Source organism: Lonchura striata, chromosome 5, assembly GCF_046129695.1.
Source record: "Lonchura striata isolate bLonStr1 chromosome 5, bLonStr1.mat, whole genome shotgun sequence".
NCBI lineage: Eukaryota > Metazoa > Chordata > Aves > Passeriformes > Estrildidae > Lonchura > Lonchura striata.
In genome coordinates, this window is record NC_134607.1 from 4,952,708 (window position 1) to 4,974,195 (window position 21,488).

At 39.7% G+C, this 21,488-nt stretch overlaps 2 protein-coding genes across 5 annotated transcripts in view; one reads left to right on the forward strand and one right to left on the reverse strand.

Moving 5' to 3' along the window:
• Window positions 1–221: 221 nt before the first annotated feature.
• Window positions 222–8,138, forward strand: CDPF1 (cysteine rich DPF motif domain containing 1). Its single transcript, XM_021529932.2, has 3 exons — window positions 222–336; window positions 2,481–2,590; window positions 7,958–8,138. The coding sequence occupies exons 1-3, from the start codon at window positions 222–224 to the stop codon at window positions 8,102–8,104; spliced, it is 372 nt and encodes a 123-aa protein (XP_021385607.2). The 3' UTR covers window positions 8,105–8,138.
• A 5,252-nt stretch (window positions 8,139–13,390) lies between these two features.
• PPARA (peroxisome proliferator activated receptor alpha) overlaps window positions 13,391–21,488 on the reverse strand; it is a 32,158-nt gene continuing 24,060 nt past the window's right edge. For all 4 annotated transcript variants that reach the window (XM_021529928.3, XM_031503667.2, XM_021529930.3 and 1 more), the window contains 2 exons: window positions 18,378–18,825; window positions 13,391–18,201 (listed from right to left, as the gene is read on the reverse strand). In XM_021529928.3, the coding sequence (XP_021385603.1) occupies window positions 17,954–18,201; window positions 18,378–18,825 (696 nt within the window). In that variant the 3' untranslated portion in view covers window positions 13,391–17,953. The remainder of the gene's footprint in view (window positions 18,202–18,377; window positions 18,826–21,488) is intronic.

Consider the following 21,488-nt stretch of genomic DNA (forward strand, 5'->3'; position numbering starts at 1 on the left):
TCCAAGGAATCTGAAAATTTAACTGGGACATGAGAAACGATCTTGATTTGGGAGAAAATATTTGCTAATCAAGGTCTGCAATTGTCAGTTTTCCTTTGCATTTTAATTTGCAAAGCCAGATGTCTCAGGCCACTTTAATCTTCTTGCAGATATGTTCCCAGCATTGCATTTTGAAGCTAAAAGACTTTTTTTGGTGTGTATTTCTTGCAGGTAGCTTAAAAATGGATGCTCCCAAAGAAGTTCAGATACCAGGAGAGTTCAGATGTGAGCTGTGTGAGTTATCAGCCCCATACACATATTATGGGTGGATGTCACCAAACTCACACTTGATCTCTGAGATCACAGACTTCATTTCTGCTATGGACATTAGAATCCTTATAGTGTTCACTGCATGAGCCCAAAGTACTCTGCTGACCTGAACATGAGGCTTGGTACTTAAAGTGATCTCCTTTTTTCCAAGGGGAAGGAATATTAAAAATTGTCAGTGCTGGTAGGAAAAACAATTTTTGTGCCTTGCTTCAGTATCATGAAAAAATCTGTATTTAACCCATTTCCTAGCCCCACTGACAACTCTACTGTACCAATATTTTCTTGCTAGAATACTGCTGACTGCCAGCCTGGTATTTCTGGGTATAGCCCTTCCCTCACTGTAGCCTCCCTCAGCTGAGCAATGCATACACACAGTATGAATGAAATGTATATGGCAAAAACACTTCTTAACAGCTATATGGCATGATGTGGAGTTTTGAATAGCAGTGCTTTTTTGTGTGGATTGGACAGTCCTTTGTCAGACCCTGCGACATCAGGGTGTGTGGATGCTCACTATGTATTTATATCTTCAGGGAGCAGAGCCTTTTCTCTCTCTGCTAAGTAGGGATAGTTTGACTAGGAATTATACAGTTACAGCTTTGTCTGCAGACATTAAACTCCCCATAAAATAAAGCATTTTGCTTTAAATGCAAGAGTAGTTTGGTGGAGGCCATCATGGTCAACAAATTCATCAGGCAGACATGTTCAGGAACTCTCTGGTGCTAGAAGTCAGGCATGTACTCAGCATTTCACCCCAGTAAGACTGCTCAGTTTCTTAAAGATTGGAAACAGCTGTTAATCACCACCTGCTGGGGCTGTTGTTCTTGGGCAGCTGTCTTTATCATTCCAAACCCCACAGTGCTACTGATTTTCCCTCTTCCACTCAGCAGAGCAATGGCTCACCTTTGATCAAGTCCATTCCTGAAGAGTCTGAATGTGAATCTTAATTTAGGTTTTCCAATCTCAGAGTTAACACCCCAGCTTTATTTGGATTGCTCAGGTGCCAAAAGCAAAAGAATAATGCTGAAGCATCACACTTCTACAGATACTTTTAAGAAACAGCTTCACATCCCATCTTTCTTGACTTGCTCACACATCCTAAATGCAGTGCTGCAGGAAATGTGCTGGACAGGGGGCCTTGTCAAATGGCTCTGCACTGATGAGAGCTGAGAATCCTGCAAGGGGAGCTTTGCAAACACAATCCTGTCTTTGTATCCCAGGGACTCGTTGACAGGGTGATCTGCCACGATAAGATGCCTGATCTTTCCTAATAGTAGAAGGCTCTGGTCAAATCATTTTCTATTAGAGTGGACAGAAAAAGGAGAGAGGAGCACAGTGCTGGACACACTCCTGCACACACTTTTGTGTGTGTGGAGGCAAGGAGAAGGCAGTACGAGTTGACAGAATACCTTTTATCCATATTATTCCCATAATCCAAGTTTTATGTAAGCCTGGGAGTAAGCCAGGTGCCCTTGCTGCAAGCCCTGTGCAGACAGATGCTCAATTGGCTTCTGTATTATGTTGCCTGGAGCTCCCAGAAAAATAAAGCTGTAGTTTTTCCCAAGCAGATTGCCAAATTATTAATAAATGTACTCCCTCAACACCCTGGAGCAAGCAGTACAGTCTGTGACATAAAGTTAAGCACACTGGAGGTAACTGCAAGGCTCTCTGCAGGTAGCTCCTGCTTTCAGGAGCTGGGGACCTCAGCTTTACAGCAGCAACATACCCAAGAGCAGTAAAACCTTTGTTTCATACTCACATGCATGCAGCTTTGGAAGAGAACCTCTGGTTAAAAGCTGTGCAATTGAAATGGTGACTTGACAAGGTACTGAAGTTTGCCATGCTAAGGAATGCCTGTTATAAAAAATGGAAGATAGGTAAGGTAGGGCACTGAGAAAAACTTAGAAAGATGACACCGAGAGACTCACCAGTTGCTCTGCTTTTGGGAGAGAGATAGAAAGTACAGTTATAGGACTTAAGGCAGCTGCAGAGTTGAAGGTTTTGAAGAGAAAAGGACCTGCAGAGCTGCTGCATTGCCTCATGTACAACAGCAACATGAGCAAATCAAGTACAAAGGACTGATAACTTTTCAGCCTCTACGATTTCCCCCTCTTAAACCTCCCCTACTGTGAAGTATACACTTAAAAGCCTGCAATTATTCTTTTGCAGGCTTTTGGAAGAAGCCTGTGTCATGAAGGATCCTTTCACCCCTGACAAGGACAAGTTCCTCATCATTAGGTCTCATTGCAGTTTGTGTAGCAGAGCAGTGTGTGTTGGTACAGTCAAAACAAGCTGCTTCAATAATTTATGTTTGTTCCAGTCCTGGTGACCTGCCAGGGAAAGATCAAGCAACAAAATCCCAAACAATTTTTAAGCAAACCCCCTTGTCCTACCATTACATGTATGTTAATTGTACATAACTGTATGTTCTTGTGGATTCCACCAGATGAAGGTCTTAGTGTTAAATTTAAATGATCAGCAACTGTGAGTGTTCTACTTACAGATAAGCACAGTCCAGCCTCTCAAGCACAAGGAGTGCTCTTTTCTATTTTCTTAGCACCTGGAAATGCAAGGGCAATATAGATCACACACAATAGTAGATAGTTTTGGGTTTTTTTTCCATAAAGGGAATATAAATGTCCATGGATTGTTAGGTTTGCATTCACAGCACAGGGCTGTCATCCTATTTGCAAAAGTTAATCTTTAAAGTGAGCAGGGAAGAGAGTTGTACCATGCCATGCTTACTCTCGGAGGAAGAATGAATTTAAGTAGCAGCTGGAAGGCAACCTTAAACGATGAAATCTGAGTGCAGTCCAGAAAGGTAGTGTAAAATTACTTGTCTTAATTCCTTCTTCTCAGTGCAGAACTGGCTCCTTTGTTTGCTGTGAGTCTCAGGTTTTGGGATTTGGGCAGACAGAGCCAGAAGGATACTGGCACACTTGGCTCAGTTTAGTTGCTGTGCTGACTTGTGGCAATCAGTACCAAGGATGGGCTAAGAGAAGCATGCAGTAACACCTTTTTCCTGATTGGGTTTATTTCCTTGTTAAAGAAACTTCTTACCCAGGGTTGTCAGGGATCAAACTTCAGGAAAAAAGGTTTAATAATTGAATTGTACAGCAGCAGGAACAGCTCAGGCTGCTTCCTCTGGGAGGGGCCTCAAACAAAGGAACCCCTGGGCTTTTATACCCCTACAGTCTGTCCATCTATGCCCATGGGGAATTTTGGGTTTGGGGTCTTCCTGCTCTTCACTGGCTCATGAAGAGCCTCAGGATGACCAGTCCTCTCCCAGACTGTGATGCAGGGCCCTGAGCCCTTTGTTAGGGAAAGGATCTGCAGCCATTCCTGGCTTGTTGCTGGGGGCTCCAGTTGTTCCCTACCATCTGTGGCACAATGTGCAGCTGGCATGGAGCCTGCAAACCCGGTTACCTGCACTGGGAGTATTTCTCAGTATCCTATCTCTGAAGTCTCTTCTGACATTTAAATGTCTGAAAGTCACCAAAAGTGATTGCAGCTCAGAGGGTTTGGTTTGGATTTTTTCTGTTCTGAAGCTACAAGTAGGCTCTGACTAGGTGAAGTGCCAGCACTCTCTGGTTGTGGCTGTGGTGGCTGGGCCCAAGTTTCCAGAGCCAGGTTGCTCAGGGCAGTTGTGTGGAGGCAAAGCTGACCTGAGGAGGATCTTCCCTGGTGTCCCTGCTGTGGCAGGGGCCGATTCCCTCCCACACACAGCCCAATGAGGAGCCAAGAGCAGCTACTCAGAGAATTTGGGCTTAGGGGCTTGATTCCTGCCCTGACACGCCAGGTTTATCCTTTCTTTTTAACAGCAGAGGATTGTCAACACAGAGACATTTGGGACAAACTTGAGCACATTTAACTATTTTCATTCCCAAATCAAGCGTCTTGAATTTAGGAAGGATTCAGCAGATATTTCCAAGTGTGGCAGTCTGAGGTGTCAGAAATAGAGCATTTCAGCCTGTCAGGGTCTTTCTACACACTGTGCTTTTCTGAATGAAGGTGGGGCTTTTTATTTGAAAAGATGTGTTTGTTTCAGTTAACCTAGGCCTTGGCAATGAATAGAAGATACTTGCAGTGAGCTAATGGAAGCTTCTAATCTTTCTTAAAGTCCTGCTTTTTTTGCCTGTTGTGGAAATTTGTCAATCATTTTACTGCTTGTTATCCGAGTTTTCAAGATTCCTCTGATGGTATCACTCAAAGTAAAACATTGATTGTAAATAATTGAGAATAAGTTTCTTACCAAACTGGCCAGGGCAGATAGTGAATCACACATATGACTATGGTTTCAAAATTAATTTAGCAATACTGCTTAGGTAACATTAAAAGAGATCTGCAGAAACAATAATTAGTGCTTTAAACACCCACACCACGAAGTAAGTAAACACATACTATTCCTCTTCATGTAGGGAAAATTCAAAGTCCAGAGAAGTAAAAATTTATCCAAGGCAATAGAGAGAGACAAAAGTAGAATAATATCTCTGTATTGGCTGTGGTTCCTGCTTGTGCTTGACCCAAGTACATCAATTCACTCCTGAGCTGAGTTAATGTTGAAACATAGGAATTGAAGCTCAAGAAAATCATACTTTCTTGGGCCTCTTTGCAAAGAAGCTGGACTAATTGGAAAGGTTTTAGTGACAGGTTGTTTTTTAAAATGTGGTAATTCAGATTAGTATTAGGCTAATGTGTGGCCAAATTAAGACTCTTCTGACCTTGGATTTGGCAAAGGGATTTTAGTTAACTTTTGTACCTAAGGGGACTTGAGAAACAGATCAGATTTTAGGGTTTTCATGAGACTACCCATGCTAGCTGAAGTGTATTTCCTTACAGGTGCTGTATCAATAAAAGTCATGACTTTGCAGCTATTCTGTATAGTGTTCATAAACTTAAATATCTCCAAATATCCTCTGAAGTTTCATTCAGTTAATTTACTTCAATGATTTTGTAGCCTGTATCACCCTGCTCAAGTCTTTTATCAGAGTGCCTTGGTAAGTGCCATTAGTTCTGATCCAACTGGGAATAATTCCAGTGATTATCTGTAATGTCTTAAAACATGTCAAAACCACACAAAAAGAAAGATAATAGAAATGCTTTTAAAAGTCTTTGGACAAGTTGATACCCTTCTTCCTATTACCCTTTCAGAAAAGGGGAGAGGAAATTACATAATCTGACCATATTAATAATTTAAAATAATTACTTCTGTTTTATTGCAACACTTTCTAAAGACATGGAGAAAAGGTGGCTTTTGAAGAAAGGAGGAAAGGGAACAAGTTTCATCCCTTGTTGCTCACCTCAGCAGAAGGTGACTGAGCACTGACCTCGGACATGATTGTAGGTATTAAGTGATAAATGTAATACTACAGCTGTTTCCCACTCAACTTCCAGTCATGTGGGGTCAATCGTGGATAGGGATGGGCAGAGCCTTTCCTTTACATATTTTGGTAAAGATACCATCCCTATACATATATATATATATATGTTACTCTCAGACAGGATTGATGTCAAAACAGAAATAAGCTATGGCAGCATGCTTTGGCAGCTGTTTTGCCTGAATTGAGACTATTAAATTTGGAATTGAAATGGCCCTCTCCTCCCTTGGTCATGGAAGGGAGAAAACACATTAAAGAATCATCTGATTAAACACAGAACTGTATCAGGATAAGGGTTTAAAAGAAGGGCTTGACTCTACATGGTAAGTTTAATTCATAGGGCATTGAAAGAAGAGTTAGGCTGAAAATCCCAGGACTGAGTGAGCAGGACTACAGGTACATGCTCAGGGGTGCAGTGGTTCATAGTCATGATCTCCCCAGTTCTGTTGGCCAAAATCTGCACTAGCTGGCAACTCATTTCAGTCAAAAGAATGCAAGTTGAGCACCTGTTTTACCTGTTTTCCCACCTGCAGGAACAGCTTCTCTCCTTTGCCATGGCCCAGTGGGCACCTCTGGAAGCACTGAGCCTTGGAGCCGGGGGGCTGTGTGCCTTTTGGCAATGCAAGCAACCATAGCCAGGCCAACTTAAACTCTAATCTCCCCTTTTAAACTGCCAGCTTAACATATTAAGGATACCAAGAGACAAAAAACAATAGGTTCTGGAGGTTGTGCAACTGCAATCCACTTTCAGGGCTTTACAGAGACTAAGGCCTCACACTCATTCCTGAATATGAAGGGGCCTGGCAGTCAGCGCAGAAAAGGACAACAGATGAAGACAAGCTTCCAAGTCACATGGAAGCAGGCTGATTGTGATTTTGTTATAATTATCACCTGAATCTGCTGCTAAAGCCCAGATAGTGACATAAGAAACAAAAACAAGGAGAGGAACAAAGAAACAGCCAAGCCTAGCTTCCAAAGAAAGGCCAACTGCAAATGACCATGGCAAGGGGAAAACTTTACTATTTAGGTAAGACCCAGGGAATCCATTTGTCCGCCTCTGTCTAAACTGATGTCTTTATTCATCCTTAAATCCCCAAGAATAATCCATCAGCAACACCAATTCCTGCTTACCCATGAAATCCTATTTGGAATTTGGTGATCAGCACATCAAGAGAACCAGGGATGTCAAGTCTCGCTGCAGAGCAAAGGAATAACACATTAATTAGTTTCTCTTCCAGTTGTTCAAACTCTATATTGCAAATACATTAAAATGTTCCATCAGTTTTGCTTCTTTCTATTCAATTACTAACATCTGGTTACAGCTCCTGGGGAAAAAAAAATACTGGGTCTGTGTGAGCTGTGAACAGAATAGAGATAGCAAAAATAACTTCTTTGTGCACAACAGCTTTTATACTTTGCCAGCAAGAGTTCAGAGGAGAGCCATTAACTCAAGCTTTAGGACCAAGTATGGTTCTAGGTTTTACCCAGTGAGTACATTTATTGAGGGTAAGGGATGAAGTCTCATTTGAATTGTCTCAAATGAATGGAGTTCATTTAACTACCCCAGTTAAAACTCTGTGATATTGATACAATAGTGATACTTTTTAGTAGCCTCCCAGGATAATACAAGTGCATGGATTAATGGAAGTAAGAATAGTTTTTTTTGGGAGTTATGGAAAAAATGATCTGTTGTGAGAGCCTCCAGTACCTGGTACTTTAGGCCATTTTTGTGGACATTGGTGAGGAAGAGTGTGCTGAGGCTCCAAGTCTCACACACCCTTGCAGGAATTTGGAAGATCCTCCCACATGGTAGAAATCTTCATCAAGCAAGACTTAGAGGAAAGCTTTGCTGTTTCAGTAACACCCATGGAACCTCTAACACCTTTATTCACTCTCCAGGTATGACTCATCAGAAGCACCAGCTGCAGCTTACCCATGGAATCCTATTTGGAATTCAGTGAGCATGCCAGAAAACCCATGCATGGTGCTGGAAGGAGAAGGCAGCTGAAGGAGGTGTGTTGCTATTCTCTGTAGCAGGGAGCAGGTGAAGGTCACTTTTAACAGGAGCAGTTGATTTGGGGATTTTATTTTTCACCCAGTTGGCTCTAAACAGATGTTAGAATTATTGAGTAATAAAAAGTTAAATATTTCAGCCTAGAGGAAGAATAATTAATTTTAGAATAATTCTAAATATAAATGTAGTTTAATGAGGCTGGAACATAAGCATTTCCATTTTGTGTATCCTGCTATTAATGTTATTTCCTTTACAGGACTGTTGTCTGTTCTATTCCAAAAGTTTCTGCCTTCCCTCCATGAAGGAAAACCTACAGGCCTTTCCTTTTGAAATACAAGACATGGATAGAAGGAAGCCCCAGCAGAAATCCTGCAAAAAAATGGATACAAAGCATAAATCTTGAAGGTTCAAGAGTGACAGTTCTTTGGCTGGGGTTTCTCCTCTCTCTGCCTGGAGACTATCATGTTGCTCCTTTTAAAGAAGTGACCTTCATCAGCTCACTACTACTGAGAGAGCAGCACATTTCCTTGCCCTTGGCTTGGGTTCAGACATCCCCGTGCAGCGCCGGCCGCGCCAGGGAGCAGCTCTGAGGTGCTGAGGAGCCAGCAGGGAAGGCAGATGAGCCTGCTGGCACCATGAGAAATGCTTGCAGTAACAAACCAAACAGCACAGAGCATAGGAACCCTGTCCAGATTTCCACATCTGCTATTTTAGTGCTTTGTGTTGTTCTTGACACTCCCTACAGTGTTACGAAATTCTGAAACAGATGGATCTGGCTTAATTCAGCATATACCCTAGAAAGCCAGTGTACACCAATTGTTAATCTGGCAGTGCTTTCCTGTAAGATTACATAAGGCAGGAAATGTAAAGCTTTATTTTCAAGTCTAAAATAAAAGTGCTGTGAGAAAATGTCATAAATATAATACCTAAATTTCTCAATATGGTAATCTTAATGCTATCACAGCATTGAGACTTGAAACTTTGAAGGTTGATGCTTCTGCAATCAATAAAAATATTTACAAGTCCCTTGCACTCACTTCCCACTTAACCTTCCAGTCCATGTCAGCACAGCAACTGGAGAGGACCCTGAATACATTTGGCTTATGCTTTACAATAAAGATGACTTCTTTTTCACTTTCAGAGCAGTTAATCTGGAAATAGAAAAGTCCCAGTAATACACTCAATTCTTTTCTGAACCAGTCAAATAAGCTGCAGCTGTAATAGGGATGTCAGAAACACAGTTTCAGGTAAAAAAGGTAAAAAGTTCTATAGAAACAGCAGTTTGTTTAGCTCAAGAATTAGCTTCTTCAGTTATTTGTTTTGACTGTCTTCAGATTTAGGTGGCTTATATGTAAAACCTGAGTCACATGCCTTAAGGATACATCTAGAATGCTCCCTAATCATAAAATCATCTTTTTTTACTCAAGTTACTGTTGGTCATTGCTTCAGAACCTGTTAGTTCTTTGATGAGCATCTCTTTTTTCTAACATTTCCATCCATATAATTTGTAATATGACAACATCAAAAACCAACCATTTTAGTAGAATGAACCTGTGTTAAAAGAAATCAACAGTAATTCAATGAGTTGTTTAGGACATTGAAGTATCCTAAAATCTTTATTTTTCCTGAACTTACTATATTGGTGCCCTGTGTTCAGGACTGAAATTTCTTGCAGTGACTGGAGGAGCAATAATGGACCTATTAGTAGCCTTTTCAAGCCCTAAGTGCTTTAATAAATAAAATATATGTATTGTCTCTAAATCTGGAAAAAAAGATCTATGTTAGGAAGCAACATTTCAGATTCCTTTTTGCAGTTACAAAAGACTACATTTTCAGGGAAAGTGATACCAAAGTAATGTAAGATGTGTGATATTATATTTCAGTTTCACGCTGTTTAAAAGCTGTGGTGTGTTTGTATCTGTTCCATATAAACACCAGAAGCACATTCTGTGCTAAACCTAGAACTGAAGAGGGCACTTTCCCACCTTAGAATTGTAGTCTAATAATCAAGCTGCCAAAACAACATGGTTATGTGAGATCATAAGATACATTTACAGCAGCAAACATACCTTGAAATATGTTTTCTCCTGGATTTCCCATTGTTCACAACAGATTGTTCTCTTAGAAGCAGGTTTTAAAAGCCTGCCTAGTGCAGTTGAGATGTCAGTGAGATTGGGATGTCACATCTCTGACCTGTTTTCCTTCCTGCTCAGCTCCCTCTGTGCCCTTTTAAGACAAAAGCAGTTATCTCATTTATTCATAACCATTATCTTTGCCTTCACGATATTATGAGGAGTCATTTAAAGCCCTCAGAAATATCCACGCCTTTAAGTACTTGTTATGTTGAATTGAAGGGGGAAAAGACAGTATTAAAAGGGAGTAGAACCTCAGACCAAAACTACATAATATTTAATGTGGCTCACTACAGCTCAGTTAATTATACAACAGGAAAAACCAAGTCAGGAATGCCTCTGCTTCACAGTTACCTGGCTGTGAAGACCTGGTGGGTGCAGAAAAACCAGCAGGTACCACAGCAGATGCATTCTGGCATCCTTGGTCTATGCTTTAGGGAAAGGAGACTGTCCTTTGTGCCACTTGGCATTTCCTGGAATGACAATGGATTATTACCTGTGCCCAGCTGTTAGAACATAGTTATTCCACATTCTTGTATTCCCATTGAACATGAGCATTATGGTCTCAGTATCATCATATTTTGGTATATATGCGATTTCACATCCTGAATGATACCATGCCCAGCCTTTCCTGCTCTTCATGGATGCTCAGCCTTTACAGGTTGTTTTCATTGGGGTCTTCAAGTACTTTCTGCTGCTCAACATCAGGTCTTCCATGCTCCTGAGCACAGCTGATGAAGAAACCTGAGTCTTCTTCCTCTGCTGTAATTTGCACTTCAGCACTCTGTTACCAGCTTAAAATATCCCCAGATTCTGGAAGGAAAACAGCTACCTGTGACATGCTTCCCTGACTGATTTAATTGAAGACCTGCTCATTGAATTAGTCAGTGCTGCATTTCACACAGAAGTGCACTTGTTGAATTTCATGGATGTCTCAAATCAGCCATACAACCTATCAGAATATGAAAGATCACAGCTGGATGGTGGGTCAGCACCAGACTTAGGTAATATATATAAATAAATGCATATGCAATGTCTCTGGGTATGTTACACACATGCTCCTGCTTCAAAAGGCATCTAACAGTATACAGGGAAGCATCAGTATTTTAAGATGCTTCAAATAGGCTGCCTTTTGAATGTCACATTGCAGTGAGTTCCTTTCCTGGAGATAAAAGATCAGCACATGTCATTAAATTAACTTTTAAAAATATTTTATTTTTTTAAAACCATTAAGGCAAAGTTGTGTTTCAAATTAAGTTGGTTTACATTCAGTCTGAAAGGATTAAAGCACATAGGTTCCTACCAGTCTCTATACAAACACTGTGAATTCAACCTTTTGTTTTTAAAGAAGGCAGAAAAAAATCAGAATGTAAAAAAAGAAAAAAATGTTTAGTTCAAGTTTTTTCATCCTAGATCAGTAGGCTGCTAACGTTTGAGAATGCATCATTGTGTGTAGCTAGATGTGACTTTAACATTCACAAGTGCAAGATATGTTGTCCTTCCTAAAAATCCCTGCGAGACCAGGGCATCCATTCATTCTTGGAAGTGCCATTTGTATTGTTCTAACAGAAACAAACTTCGGAATTTGGCTTGAATTAGTAGTTTTTACTGGGAAACAACCATTCCATGAGAATTAGGCTTGACTACTCCTTGCAAGAAATGTGTTCATTCTACCTTCTGTATTTACTGAAGTAAAATGTACCCAAAACAGCTGACTGGAAACAATAAGCTGTTTTGTTTTCTCTTTAATACTGATACCTTGATTTAATGAAACACTTGTTAGCTCTATTGATTAGGCTTTGGCAACATTAACAACACTGCATTTTGTGTCCTACCAGATAACAGACCATTTAAGACATGAGGGAGGGCTTCAACATCCCGGGGCACTTAAGCTGTGGTGCTGCATTCCTAGAGAAAATTCTGAGCAACTGTTTGTAAGAGCTGTGGAACAGGAGGAGCTGCTCAGGAGGCAGGTCCCCGAGAAGCTGCTAAAGCAGACTTTGTCAAACCACTCAGAGGGGGTTCTGGAGCACATCGATAGCACTGAAATGTTGGTTTGGTTTCTTACTACTGAATTTCTCCTCTGCCAAAGGGCCAAGGCACTGTGATTCTCACTGATGGAGAGAGCTGCTGAGTGTGTGGGATGAGCCATGTGAGGCCCTGCATGGGCCAGGGGAGCAGGGCTGGCTGTTTGTAGTGAGTCACCTACTCCCAGCTCTGCAGCACGTCCCACACAGGGCCTGGTGACACTGCACTCCTACACACTCGGAGTACAACACAGGACTGGTGTGCCACCGGATTTCAGTGCCTCGGGACTTCCCCATCCTGCCAGTTTTTTTTCTTTCAAGTGGAAAAAATGCCATGAAAATCCTGGCATTGAGCATAAGGCTCATGTCTTTACCACAACAGGGATTACCTGCATACCCAATGTGAGAAAATACACCAAAATATTACTACTACTTCAAGTAGTGAAAATACTTCAAGTACCTCATGCTTGATCTTGCAGTCCTTATTGAAGGTCCAGCCTGTAATCAGATCAGTCTCCTGGCGTGCTGCCTATCCCCTGGCAGAGTCAGCTCATCTGAAATTGAGGTCCTTGCAACAGGAATTCTGTTTTGAAACACCCACAGCAGTGGAATCTGATGTAATAAAGGAGCTCAAGAATAAAAACACCCCAGCTTCAGAAGCAGAAAAAGATTTTGAAAATGTGAACACAAAAGAAAAAAAAAGAAAGGAAGAAACAGCCTTCCTTAGGGTGGGCTCAGTTACACAGTGGGTTTGTGTCATATGAAGTGTAAAGGAAGTGGCTGCAGGTTAGCACAGGGAAGTCCAGCAGAGCTTTTGCAAGCATGGCACAAACACCTTAGGAGACAACATACCTGTGTGGTGACACTGATGGAGTGAAAATGCCAAGTCGCAGCAATTTGAGGAAATCAGGTTTTGTATGTTACAAATAAAAAGGAGTAAGTACAAATGATAGCTAGAACATTTGTAAGAGATTGTGCTTGTGATACCTACTGTGTTTGGTGATTAACACAGCAAAATAAAAGGTAGATACCTTTGAAAGGTACTTTTCCCCCTATATCAGATTTCCTTAGAAGGATGCTGTAGGCACAGACTGTCAAACCTGCATGCACCAGACACAGAATCCCTATGAGCAGACTCTGAATTCTATTTAAAATCCCTCCTGTAGGGAAGGCAATAATGCCATCTCAACATTTTGTTTTGCCCTGCCAAATCATATTTGAAATACATCTCTAAAAGCAGCAGGTCACCCTCAGGGCAGTTGGCAGGGAATAATCCTGAGTACATGTTATTATTCCCAGCCACAAGTCAGTTTCTGCAGAAAACACCAGCATCAGTGTACAAACCAAATGTAGCTTCTTTTTAGCTCTTTTCAAAGGAAAATGAGCTACCATGCTGCAAAACAAAGATGAACTCAGTTCTACACACTGTTTTTCCTATTGGTGAATTTGAGTTTAAAAATCGACTTTGGGATTGCAGCTATTCCTCAACTAGACTTGCTTTTATTAAAATTAAATAAAAGGAAGTCTGTGTTCTATGTGAAAATATATTTTAAAGTTTTGTTATAATCATCAACACCAAACACTGATAACTTTGGTTATCAGTGATAGTTCTTAACAAATGATACAGCAACAAAGACCAGACAGGAATAAATAATAAATTGTCTTTGACATCAGCCCCTTCATCCTTAGCCCATAAAAGGAAACACTTCTTCACTGTACAAAGGGTTAACAAGATAAAGTATGATACAAATACTTAAATAATTTACACATTTTTCTTTAAGCACCTCTGTAATTAATTTAGTGAAAGTTTATACCTTGCATTTATATTCTTGTATTTTATAAATTGAAACATGAAGAACTGTTATTACATTAAATTAAAAAAATCCCACAACACATAACAATATCAACAGTCTTAGATCAAACCCACATATAATTTAAATCTCCAGTAAAAGAAAGATAATAAAGCTGATTAAACCTAAATACAAAAATTATCTGCAACTGATTATCAGGAAAGCACTTGGGACATAAGCAAGCACAGATACCACGCTCCACCTTACATTCCAACACTTCCTAAAGGACAAGGGGTTTCTGAGAAGGACCATTATTTGCAGACCTTATGCTTAAGCAGTACCATGACAGCTGCAAATGCATTTGTCAAATGCAGTTGCAGATTTTCAGTTAAGTCACAGGGAGCTTTTAAGGAGAGACTAAAACTATTCCTCTGCAGCCACAGCAGGATATCCCCCAGCTGCTCTGCCTCAGATGCGGCCCAAGTTTGTCCAGGCTTTCTGTCAGAAATGAGGAAATTCAAACTCAATTGTATGTGACCCAGCTCTCGTGATGAATAAATCTCCCCAAGTTTCAGCAGTTTGAATAAACAAACAAATGTTTAGATGCTTATTATAAGCTCTTTGATGTGCAGCCTTGTGCCAGCTCTCTCATGAGAACGGGCTTAGTGCAACTGCTGGTATTTCCGAGATCTGCACAGGGCAGGAATAATGCAGAACTCTGCTCTCTGGCAGCACTTCAGCTCTGCAGCAGCTGCTGGAACCAGAGCACAAAGGCACATGGAAATGGCAGTTAACACAAAATATGGTTTCTCTAAATGCAACATAAAATGTTGTTTCTGTATGTGGAAACTTTCCTATTAGTTGTCAGTTGGTGTTTAAAGCAAAAGTGGGATCGGAAATTTTGAAAGGTACAAAGTAACTAACTTTTTAAACAGCAGCTTTAAAGGAAATATTTGAGGAGAGAAGAATGAACCTCAGATTTCCCTAACACTTTGCACAAAACCTTCCTTTTCTCCCCTCCTTCTCCTCTGACAAAAAGTGCCTAGGGCACCAGGATAAATAAATAAATAAATATTTCCCCCCTAAACAATGCTAAAAAATGAGTAATTTGTAGGTTTGTTGAAAACTTAAGCAAGTCATACCATTGTTTCCCAGGATATTTCTCCATCCATCTGCTGTCTCTTGCCTTAAGCTGTTTGTGTGTCTGGTTGCTAACCAGAGTTTTTCCATGCTATGACATTAAAATGAGTTATGTGGGCAAGAATCAGATCCAAACTGTACCTGATGTGCTAGTAAATCTTTAATACCTTTTAATCCTAAAATCTGATCACTTTGCTTCCCTCCATATATAGTATATTTTAAATTATTCATTTATCTGCACACAGGGGAGATGCTGAAGTAATCAATCAGAAACAGATCTGAGACTAGTTTGGATTCCAAATTTAAAAAAAAAAAGAGGGGGGCATAAACTGAGTAACTTTAAAATCTCCTTGGCCAAAACCTGCTGTAGTCATGTCCTGAAGGAGCAAATGTAATTCCTTAAAAGCATAATGTAGAAATGAGAAATTCTTTTGCCCATTAATTCTTGGGAAGGGAACTGTCTGCCCTGTGCCACTCTTTGAAGCGACTGTGGGAATGTGCACGGGACAGCAGTGTGGGCAGTGGAATCCATCCAGAATTTTAGGCTGTGTTAAGATCTTGTTCATAATTCTGTAATTCAGAGATGTGTTCTCTTTTTTTCTTTTTCTTTTTTTTTTTCTCATTAAGGGTCTGCAATTTAATGTAAAACAGAAATAAAAGCTTTAATGTCCAAGGAAGTAGTAAAAAATTTCTTGCTAGTTTTCAACCTAGCTAAAACAGTTAAATATGATGTCTTTCACTGAGTTTCTCTATTTGCAATTATTCATAGCTTTGCTGAGAATTTAATTAATATTATTAATTTAATTAATTAATATTATTATTAATATTCCATGCTTTTAAGTGCTACTAAAGTGTTTTAGACACTTTTGAGAACAAGAGCTGGAAAAATAGTTACGCACACTGACTGTGTCTGATTTTTCCTGAGAACCTACAGTACACCTAGTCTATGGAATACAAATTTTGAAATTTGTCCTTTGCAAAAAATCTGACCTTTGTGGGGAAAAAAAAATTCAAGTTATGAGTTTTTTTAGAAGATAAACTAACAGTTGGCTCCTACAGTTTCAGAACACCAACCCACAATGGCTGATATTTTGACAATTTCCTGTATCAGCAATATTGCAAATCAATTATTTCCCTGGCCTAAACCCCACAGCTCCTCAGTGAAACAGGGTTGGCTGGAAGAATAAAGCAGCAGCATTCCTAAAATCCTCTGTTTCTGAGGGCACACTGTGTGCTGCTCTGGGACACAAAAGGCAGCCCATTTCTCATCTGAGGGTTCCTGGCAAGACCAACATTCCTCTCCGAGTGTTTGAGTGTTCTTCCTGCTGGCAACAGGGAAGGAGAGGAAGTTTTGTGCACACGCAGCTACTGTTTCTATTCTGCCCTAGATGCTCACCAAATCTGAGGCCTGTGCTTCAATATTTTACACTAAATATATATAGTTATCTATAACTTCCCCCACAATCATTGCCCAGATAAACCCCAAGTTACCTTTAAATCTGTAATGTTTCCAGTGTCCAGCTGTGCCTGTGGGCCTGGATAGAAACAAGCATTGCCACTGAAATAGAAATGACAGCGTGGTGTTCTCACTTCATCACTCAATCCTTGCAGTGAAGATTCTGGTATCTTCAAATGTACTACAATAACACAAGTACAAAGTGTCCTCCTGCGCCACTGCAAGTTTAACTGTAAAATGCTGGGATTGCTCCTGAAACCTCCTTGTTGTGAAACAGAAAGTAAAATTAGGAGGTAATAGTGTGAAGCTACAGCATCAAAGAAACAAAAGAGAAACAGCAGAGTGCCTTGCATGCAGCTGGAGCTTCTGGGCAGCTCTCTGAGAAAAGCAGCAAAGTCAGGAAGCCATTCCATTGTGGCTTCTTTTGCAGCAGGAGTACAGCAAGTGCTGTTGTAAAAATAAGTTTACTCCTAGGAACACGATAAACTTACTCTTAGCTGTGCTGCCTTCCATTCTATGACACCTACAAACACTGTTCTTGGTATTAGTGTCACCTCATCCACAAGGACAAAATCTGGTGATAACAAATACCAAATACTTCTATGCATGAAGCCAAAGAAGGAATATATCCAAGGGGGTAAAAAATTGAAGCAGTGTATTTATCAGGAAAGCAAACAGGTCCAAACAACTATACTGCCAAGACATTTAGAGGAAGCCAGTGCCTTTTCTATCCAATTATTCTTTTGGAATTATCTGTCACTGCAGCAAAGTGCAGTATCATTGCTGGAAAGTTAAAATTCTTTTTTTTTTTTTTTTTTTCCTAGGGTAGGATCAGCTTTTTCAGTCTCTCCAAAACTTGCTAATTCAAAATAGTATTTTTATGTCAAAACTGTATCCTGAGCTATTACAAGTTCTACAAAAATACAGGGTATACGATATCTTTTTCATCAGTGATATTTTCACATTTCCTTAACAGACTTTTGAAACAAAAATGTCCCATCAGTTTATCATGTTTACTCTTCAAGACACACCTGTTGGACCATCTCCGCTATGTTTTAGATAACTCTTTGGATTTTGTTTAATTTCATAAGAGAACCATCTTTTAAACATGCTAACCCTAAGTATACCAACGTAACACTAAATGAAGCCGTACATAATTTCATGGAATTAAAGCAGCAATGGATCAAAGATCTTTCCAAATTTTCAGAAGTGTAAGGACAGTAATATCCAGCCATTTGCTACACCTAGACTGAATGCTTTAAGAAAAAGTGTTAGCTAGTTCTCAGTAGTTACCATTAGGCAAAAGTGCATTGTCTTTCTGATTGTGCAGATACCTGGAAGGAAGGTGCTGAATTTGTTATATTAATACTAAAATGACTAAGCCAAGAGGAAATACAATTTTGTTCATTTCTGTTACTTAACATTCTGATTTATTATACAAATATGTATTCCTTACCAATCTTCAAATTTCCAAATAAAAGAACCATTTTAAGACACTTCATTGAGCATTCTGACCAGTATTTTTCTGCAACACTTTTTCAAAAGAAGACAAAAGATCCCAAACCAAAAGAAGTGCAACACTCCAGTTCCCCAGTTTTAGATTTTTCCTGCTCTGGGCTGAGTGAACAGCCCGTAACTGTACAAGTAGTTTTGCTCCCATCTGTATTTCTCTGTCTTTAAATATTGTGGAAAAAATACTAAAAGTCCTCAATACATATCCCTGTAGATTTCTTGTAGTAAAGGGTGTAAATGTGCATCAGATTCAGTCTTCTTGATTATCTGAACAAGCTGAGCATGCTCTGTGACCAGCTGTCGGAGGTCAGCCATTTTTTGGAGAAGTTTTGGGAAGAGGAAGGTGTCATCAGGATGGTTGTTTTGCAAGTGAAGTTTCAGTACATGCACAATGCTCTCCTGCATTTTTTCAATGTGTCCTACATTTACAAGACCAGGACGATCTGTTCTCAAAACAAGCAAAAGAATATATGTCATAATTTTATAATGATTCCTCAAAGTGTATTTAGTGGCAGAACTGAATCTTCCAGAGGATAGAAGCTTTTCCATTAAAATTTTTAATTCACGAGAGGGAAATATTAAAATTTACTACCTTAGAGAACAAACGGGTAATTCTTACCTCCACAGCAAATAATGGCAGCAACAAAAAGGGATATATCGCTATCATCCAAATCCAGTGCATTGAATTTCATTGCAAAATCAAATTTTGGCTCCATTATATCACAGAATGGCTTTCTCAGGCTTTTCAGGAACTCCCGGGTTATAAAGCCATTCCCATAAGCCACCAGCATCCCGTCCTTGTTCATCACAGAGGCCAACATGGCAAATATGGCTTCGTACACCCCGTACTTCAGTAGTGTCACCTGATCGTTCAAGTCCAGGCTGGAGAAGCCAGGGATGGATTTAGCAAACTCCGTGAGTTCTGTGACAGTCTCCACAGATGTACACTGGCAGCAGTGGAAAATCCGAACTTCTGCTTCCTTGTTCTGGATCCCATTGGCTACCAGTTTTGCCACCAAGGTCTTCTCTGCCATACATAAGGTATCCATATCATGTATAACAAATGGCTACAGAGAAAAAAACCCACTAGTTCAGTCACTAAATAATGGTTATCAATTGTTCTCTTCCTAAAAAATAAGAATTTTGCTAAACTTTAACCTCCTTGCTAATCAGTCCTCAACTACCAATAAACCCTGACTTCTTTTATACTTCTCATCAGGACAAACAGTGTATGAGAAACTGCAATACCTAACAAGCCTGCTCTGCAAACAGCAATGCAAATAGTCAAATGTAAAGATGTATAGCTTATCTTTAGTTTTATCTAATAGTTACAGCAAAGCTCCAGCACTCCTCTGCTTGGGATGCACAAATCCACCTCAGAGCCAGTCCCAGAGGGTTCACAAAAGACTTTTGTTATCTTCTCCAGAGGTCCAGGTTATTCTGCCTACACTCCTATTGATTCCTAAACTAACTCCACTTGATGCACATCATGATGCTTTCCTGAAGTACCCTAGGGGGAATACAGACAGTAATTTCAATAAGAAGTACCATATTTGCATAAGAATGTGAACCCTGCGCTTGTGTTTTATTATCAGATTCTCATAGACAATGTCCCAGTTGTTCCAACTTTCTAACTGCAGTTGGTGCTGAGTCATCTCTAAACAGAGAATCCCACCAGAATGCCAAGCACAAAATTTGGTCTTTTCCATAATCCCATTTGTTCTGAAAGGTACATGCTTTACAAGCAGATAAGCCACTCTCTTAAAACATCTTTATCAAAAGCAGCATTCAGACTTTCTTACAAACAACCAGAACTCAAAAATATTTTGATACATATCTGCAGGGCAACAATTAAATGAAGCACAATCCACTAAAGAAAAACAACAAACACCAGTGCTTCCCAGCCTAGCAAACTCACAGCAACTGACTTTGAACAGAAACTTATTTCCATACACACCAAGCACCTTCCTTGTGCTGCTTTGCTAAGCTCATGGGGAACACGTAGTGTTCTGTCAGGAACTCATAGAATTCACTTGTCGACTTCGGAAATGAGGAACTGTCCAACAGGTCAGGTTCCTATGGTTTTCCATTTTAAAATGTTTATGGGTACCACACATTCCATTTCATTCCAACACAGTTACACAGAGCAGAACTTTCCATGGGAAGGTGGATATGAGTGGAAAGTAACAAAACATGAAACACAACACATCTCTAAACCTTTAAAATATGTACACGATCTTATATACTTTTTTAAAATTTAACATCATTTCAGTATGCAAAAAAGAGGTATGGCTAAGGACTTGGGAGCTACATTAAAAAATGACACCATGTCATCATGAAAAATGCTCATTCATTCTGAAATTAATTGTAGTGGTGCCAAAAATTAGGATTCACTGAAATTAGCTGTTAATACACAGTTCTGAAACAGGTGGGTTGCTAATTACCCAATCAAAAAACCCCTTCTTTTAAAATATGTTTTTCTGCTGAAAAGTCAAAATAAAATGAAAATGTTTGTTTACTTAAGAGATGATGAAATAGCCTAAAACCCCTTTGCTCTTCCCTGCATATGGAAAAAATTGATAGCAAGGTGTTTGCAACATCCTAGGGCTGATTCTTCATTAATTTTTATGTGCATATTCACCCGGGCACACGTGTGCTGGTCCCTGCTGGCTGGTTAGTCCCATGGCTGTGGCCACACACATTCAAATACAAGAACTGTGATTAAATGCTCTATGATCCATCCCTGCATGTCTGACGTGTTGTGGCTTATAGTTCTGACACAGGGTAACAAGCACAAAATTGATTTTCTGCAGAAGCCCACTCACTGAGAAGTTAAAGGTGGTGTTTACTTGTAGGCTCACATCAGTTTGTACCCTTAAAATGTTTAAGCCTGTGCCACATTTTACATACCTCTTCAGTGCAATGAAAAAGACTGGGATAATTCATGTGTCTCTCTTCTAATGCAGAAAGCTGTAGGCTAGACTCGACTAGACTATTATATGCCAAATTCCATAATACAGAAGGCAGCTTGCTTACAATTTTGATAACACTCATCCCCACACTTACATGGTTTTCATTATGGCATATGTAAAGTTTCTTCCCTGCAAATTTTTACTGAAACTGAAGTTGCTGATAAAATAAGATACTTCTCCATAAAAGTTACAAAAATCACAGTGGAGCTTAAATAAATATACAAAAAAATGAAAAAAGTGAGTCCTTACATCGATTACACTCTCCCATGTTCTGCTAAACAAAAAGCAGTCAAATTAGGTAGACCTAGGCTAAATTACCCTGAAAGAAAAATAACTTCTACAGTAAATGTGTCTTCAAAACCTTGCTTGCTTCTGCCTTTCAAAGGAACCCTACAGAAAAGACCAGGAAGGCTGGGTGAGGAAATGGCCAACACTGTAAACAAAAAATTACAAACTCAAGTTTTCTTTCCCCTCCTGCTATAAATATTATTCTGATTAAAGGAAAAGTCAAGCAGAGCACTTGTACACCCTACAAGCTAATAGTACTTATCCTGGCATTTGTGAGAGAAAAATTCATTTTTTTCACTGTCATAATAGGAAAATAATTTGGAACCATTCTCCCCATATCAAGAGGTATTCATATTCAGATATCACTTCATTTTTGATTAAGGACAACATTCTAGGGTTATGAGTTTCCATTTACAAGGTAATCATCTGATTTTCCTAAACCTTCTTACTATTCTGATAGTGTTTAAATA